Genomic DNA, 6,046 nt, shown 5'->3' with positions numbered 1-6,046 from the left:
AGAGGGGCAAGCAGGCTTCCCGCTGAGCATGGAGCCTGACACGGGACTCGATCCCAGGACCCTGGGATCATGACGTGAGCCGAAGGCAGACGCTTAACCAGCTGAGCCACCCAGGCGTCCCTGGGGCGGCCCTTTTAAAATAAGATTGATGGGGCGCCTGGGTGGCTCAGCGGGTCCCGTGTCAGGCACCATGCTCAGCGGGGAGCCTGCTTGCCCCTCTGCCTCTGCCTGCCGTTCCCCCCTGCTTGTGCTTTCTCCCTCTCTCTGTCAAATAAATAAATAAAATCTTAAAAAAAAATGAAATAAATAAAAAATAAAATAAGATTGATTATATGACTCATTCTCTGGTTTAAAAGTCTCCGGGTGCCTTCCTGCCACACTGCAGTAGAACCCAGAGCTCTTGCGGTCAGCATGTCCAGCATGTCTCCTGCACCCTGTTGCCCTGACCACTTATCATAAGTCTCTTCTCAGTAGAGAGAAGAGGGTGGTTTCTACCCTTTTCTCTTGCAAAGAGTGCTATAAAAGTGTCCCAGTATGTAGGTTGTTTTGCACGTATGGAAACGTATTTGTAAGATGGATTACTTAAAGTAGAATTGCTGGGTCAATAGATACACTTTTTATTTTGATGGAGAACTTGAACTTGCCCTCTGGGGGTTTGTCCCTTCGTGCTCCTCAGACGTGTGCAAGTGTCTATGTCCCCACCTTTGCTATACAAGTGTGTTGGCACATGTTCTGATGTTACTGATCTGATGTGTAAAATGTACTTACAAAATATAAGAATGGCTTCTTTTCCGATGTTTAAAAGTCACTTGTAGTTTTGTTTTCTGGAGAACTGTGTGTTTATGTCCTTTGTTCAATTGCATTTTGGTCCTTCCCTAATTGGCATGCAAGAGACTTCAGTGACACATTTCTGCGTCTCAGCTGTAGAACCATGACTGTCTTTTCTTTGCACATCCTGAGATCTGCTTCCTAAAGTCCAGTGCTTTCCTGGGGTCCACCTGCCCACCTGCCTGACGGGACAGCCTTGTGGTGGGTCCTTCCTCTGGGTTTCTTTCTTACCTTCTGTGTGCCAGGCTCCTCCACTCCCATCCCCCGTCTGTTTTGGTTAGAATATGTCTTTCTTTTGTCCATTTTGAATCCTGCGTTCAGACCAATGGATACAAATGTTTGTGAACTTGTCTTGATTCCTGTTACTTGGGAAGTTTCTTTTGTGTAGGAACCTCTTACAGCCACTGAGTTGCTATAGTACTTTGTACACAGTAGGTGCTTATGTAATGTTTGTCGAGTGCATAGATGTGGCTTTGTTAAGTCCTTAGGTATTTGTCTAGCATGTATCTGCTTGGTGGCAGGGATGGGTACACCCGTGAACGAGCAGACCCAGTTGGGTGGGCTGTGGCGGGGCCCGGCAGGCATCAGAACCGTGTGTGCGCACCCCACCTGCAGTGCAGAGGCTCTCTCGGTCCTCATCCCATAGGAATAGTGTGCCCCCTGTCAGGCACCTGCAGCTCTGAACTATAGTTTTATGTCCCTCTTTCAGGATGCCGAGGAGTGTGACAAGGCTGGGAGTGTGGCCACCTGCCAGGCTGTGATGCGTGCTGTGATTGGCATTGGGATTGAGGAGGAAGATCGGAAGCACACGTGGATGGAAGATGCTGACAGTGTAAGTCCAGCGCAAGGGCCTGGAGTCCATCTGTGGGGGACTAGGCTGCTGTGAGTCTGGCACAGAGGCCTGGAGTCTCCGTCCGTGGGGGCCTAGGCTGCTGTTGGAAAGTGTTTTTGATCTGCTGATTTTTGAACATAGTTGTAAGGAATCCAGTTTTCTCTTCACCCGGGTTTACCTGGGGAGCTACTCTTTGCATACCTCCTGATCTGCAGCGGTCTGGGTGAGCTGATTCTGTGCTGTGGACCAGAAGCCAGTACAGAGTGGGAGCCCACGGAGCTCTCTCAGCTGTTTCCCTCTCCACATCGGGGGCTTTCCCCACCCCCTGTGGTTTCTCTTATAAATTGCAGTTCAGAGAATAGTTTGCATACAAAGCTTTTGCCTGCTTTGAGATTATTTCCTTAGAATAGGCTTCCAGAGAAGAGAGCATGGGGTCAAAATCGATACATATTTTAGGTATTTAATGCCTTAATTGTGGCCCTTTTTTTTTTTTTACCTTGTTATTTTGAAATAATTTTAGATTTATAGTAGAGTCGCAGAACTGTACAAAGAATTCTTAACATGCCCTTCACCCAGACTCCCCCATATTCAACCACTTTGCCACATCTGCCTTCTCATCCTCCAGTTATACTCAACAAACCCACATCTCTTACTTTGAATATGTGAGAGTATGCTGCAGAGGGGGTGGCCCCTTTCCTCTAAGTGCTTCAGTGTGTGTTTCCTTAAAAGAGGACGTTTTCCTACACAATCTCAGCATAGCTACCAGAATCAGGAAATCATGTTGATACTGTACTGTTATATAATTTGCAAACCTTCCCCAAATGTCACCCATCGCCTCCCTAAGTGTCCTGTTAGCAGAAGGAAAAGCCCAGCTGTGCGATGATGCAGTAGCTTCCCAGGGTGACGTCGTCAGGCCCCCGCGGCCCTGATATCTGCAGGAGGGCTTTGGTCTGTCTTTGTTTCTCATGAGGCTGACTGTTGTCAGGACAGGCCAGTGACTTTGTGGGGCCCCGTTGATTCAGGTCTCCGTGATGTTTCTGTACCATGGGGTTGAGGTTCTGCATCTTTGCGGGACGTTGGGTCCTCCTGGCAGGTTGTGTTGGTAGGTTTAGGTGCCCGTTCAACTCTGACCAGCTCAAGTGGCATTTCCACTGGAAGGTTATTCTTGTTCTTTGTAATTAATAAGTGTTTTATGGGGCGGCACTCTGAGACTAAATATCCTGTTTCTTGTCAAACTTTGACCTACTAGTTTGCAGGTCCGTTAATGAGGTTTTTGGCCTGTATCAGTTATTACTGTGGTATTTGCCAAACAGCGCTTTTCTAAGATCGTTTCTTCTACGTAGTATTAGAGTTTATCAGCTGGAATTCTACAGTAATGAAGAGCTTTCCTCTGTCACTTATTCACGTGGGTATTTGCTTCCTTACGTTAGCAGAGACTAGGGATCCCTGCTCTGTTCTGTGAGTCTGTAGCGCCTGCTGGCCTCCCCTGTGTGGAGCCTCACAGAACCTCCTCTCGAAGGCCACGTGTGCCCTGAGCCAGACCACAGGTGCTGGCCGCACCATCCGTTTCCAGGGGCCTGTGGCCTTGTGCACAGTGAATATACTCTTGGTTCTTTTTTTTTTTTTAAGATTTTATTTATTTATTTGACAGAGAGAGACAGAGAGGGAACACAAGCAGGGGGAGTGGGAGAGGGAGAAGCAGGCTTCCCGCTGAGCAGGGAGCCCGACGTGGGGCGTGATCCTGAGCCGAAGGCAGCCGCTTAACCGACTGAGCCCCCCAGGCCCCCCATACTCTTGGTTCTTTAGGGGGACCAGACGCAGGCCAACCGTGATGATTTTTAAAAGCTTTTCGTGACGTGGAGACACAGGTATAACAAATATGCTCAGTCTCTGTATTGGAAGAAGTCTCCTAAATACGTAAAAGAATCCCAGTTCCTGGTTGTTGAGCTCCTCTTTATTCTAGATGTGGGGTTAAACACCTCGCTTCTTTTTATTTTCCTTGTCTTTGACAGCACTGGAGGCCCTGGGAGTCAGGGGTGGAGGGCATTGCCCTATGGATAGCGGATTGTGAGAGCAGAAACCTGCAAGCTGTTGCAGATCTTCTCTCTCTTTGTTGCCTCTTCCAAGTGTACCAGAGCGAGCACGGCTGTCTGTCACAGAGCTGTGCACTTCTGGAGGAAGAGCTGGAGTTTCTGTGCTTAGAAGCACAGAGTGTTTTCCTGATACTCCCACTGCTCGGAGACTGGCCCAGGTCACCCACACCTGAGACCCTGGGCAGGCTGTCCCGTGATCCTGGGGGGCCGTGTTAACTGTCCTCAGGACCTTGGTCAGAAGTCACAGAGAGGGGTACAGACCAGTTCGTATGGGGTCTAATCCTCAATTTTCCAGATGCTGCTGGTCAGGACACGCCTGAGGCAGGGCCCTTCCTGGTTTCTGTGGTGGTTGAGTCAGATTGAGGCCATGTGACCAAGGAGGAACCCAGTCTGAACAAGGAGGTCTTAGCTGCGTCCCTGCTCTTTCGACTCCTCCACACCCATTTCCACGCTGGTGGTCTTTGAACAGCAGGAGTCTTGCTAGCGGTTCTCTTGGAGAATGCGACTGTCAATCTGGGAAGTGGCCTCAGGAGGCCCAGACGCTGTGAGGCTGCCTGTCTAGTTCTATCTGTGCCATTTTGATGATCACTGTTGCAAAACTTTGTTTCTGACACACTTCTAGTGGCTTTTCACTTACCTCAAGATACACAACTTCTTTCGGTATGAGAGTGGTTCCCGAGTCTGCAGCGTGTGGGAGAGCCGCAGGTTTTCTTGGGCAGTCCGAGTGTGCCGTGTGCTGGCCTTTATCCTGTGTGAGGCTCCGTGAGAACAGCTCTCAGCCTGTCCCAGTGAGTGTCCCTGGATGTCGTGACCATCTAGAGACGTTATCACCATAAATAGTGACTGGTTTTCTTGTGTTGCTTGATGCTAACCGGGGAATAAAATCATCCTTGAGTGAGGAAAACAGCATCCGAAGAGAATGACATGTGTTTATGGTAGGTCTGTTTGAGTGGACTGGTTCTTTCTTTTTTAAGCTGCATTTTTTATTGTGGTAAAATACATATATCCTGCGGCACCTGGGTGGCTGAGTCGGTTGGGCGTCTGCCTTCGGCTCAGGTCATGATCCCAGGACCCTGGGGTCGAGTCTCGCATCAGGTTCCTTGCTCAGCGGGGAGTCTGCTTCTCTCTCTCCCTCTGTCCCCCCACTCGTTCGCTCTCTCTCCCAAATACATAAATAAAATCTTTAAAAAAAAATACACATATCCTAAAAGTTGCCTTTCCAAACACTTGGAAGGCTGTGACTCAGTGCATCCAGTGCATCCACGTGTTGTGCAGTCAGCCCCACCGCCTGACTCCAGAGCTGCTCCATCCCTCACGCCGGAACCCACACCCGTTCACACTCGATGCGTCCGTGATTGCTTTCTCTACTTTGTATTCACCTGTGTTTTACAGATTGCTAATGAGTGTATCTTTATAATGGAGAGTATGTAGTACGCCTCATTTTTAAGAAGGAACCCGTATGTGTGGTGTGTGGGCGCAGCGTGCCTGCCTCACTCAGCCGTGGCTGGTGGCTGCCGTTCGTCTGCACCAGTTCCTGCTGTTTGTTGAGGGCTAGCACACAGCCCCCGGCCCCGTGTGCTTCATGTCCCTGTGCTCCAGGGCTTCCCTGTCCTGGACTCTTTCTCACTGGGTCATCCTGTTGAGTGATTTTGAGCAGAGGCCGTCACGCCTCCTGCTCTGGTGCCGTGCTGGGCTGCCCGCTCTCACGCCTGTCTCTCTGCTCTAGTGTGTGGCCCATAACGCCCTGGAGTGTGCACGCGCCATCTATGCCTACGCCCTGCAAGTGTTCCCCAGCAAGAAGAGCGTGTGGCTGCGAGCCGCGTACTTTGAGAAGAACCACGGCACCAGGTACGTGGTTGGGCCCCAGGTGCGGGGTCGTTCTCCACCCCTGTGTGCACATCGACCCTCTGACTCCAGGTTGGGCAGAGCTGAATTTAAACCTCACGTCCCGACAGGTGGGCGAGGGCCTACATTTGAGATCCAGTTCTCTGTGATGTGGGGCGGAGGCGTCTACAGCATTCGTGTGATCTGTCTTGATGGCTCCTTCTGCCGTAAGGTCATCACTGCTTTATAGCGGAGAGACTGAGACGCCGAGGGTGTCTCTGCAGCAGAGCCCGCAGCTGGGCCAGTGGACGCCTGGTGGCCCGAGGGTGCCTGGGCGAGGCAGGGGCCTGAGGCCCCACCGCTGTGCGGGACTGGCTTTAGCAGTGTGGGCGGTGCAGTGTCTGGCCCAGGCAGGCATGGTTTTCATTTAAGCTGTGCTGACTTTGGGTTTGGGCTAGTTTTGTGCTCT

The 6,046-nt window shown here is 50.7% G+C and overlaps 1 protein-coding gene across 1 annotated transcript in view; it reads left to right on the top strand.

Annotated features, from left to right (window-relative positions):
• PRPF6 (pre-mRNA processing factor 6) overlaps positions 1–6,046 on the top strand; it is a 28,930-nt gene that overhangs the window by 13,401 nt on the left and 9,483 nt on the right. The window contains exons 8-9 of the mRNA XM_081832250.1: positions 1,481–1,660; positions 5,480–5,601. Of these exons, the coding sequence (XP_081688376.1) occupies positions 1,481–1,660; positions 5,480–5,601 (302 nt within the window). The remainder of the gene's footprint in view (positions 1–1,480; positions 1,661–5,479; positions 5,602–6,046) is intronic.

Source organism: Leptonychotes weddellii, chromosome 10, assembly GCF_054177405.1.
Source record: "Leptonychotes weddellii isolate Sample4059 chromosome 10, ASM5417740v2, whole genome shotgun sequence".
NCBI classification, from domain to species: domain Eukaryota; kingdom Metazoa; phylum Chordata; class Mammalia; order Carnivora; family Phocidae; genus Leptonychotes; species Leptonychotes weddellii.
Note: the sequence above shows the minus strand (reverse complement) of the source record. Positions and strands in the feature narration are given on the sequence as shown.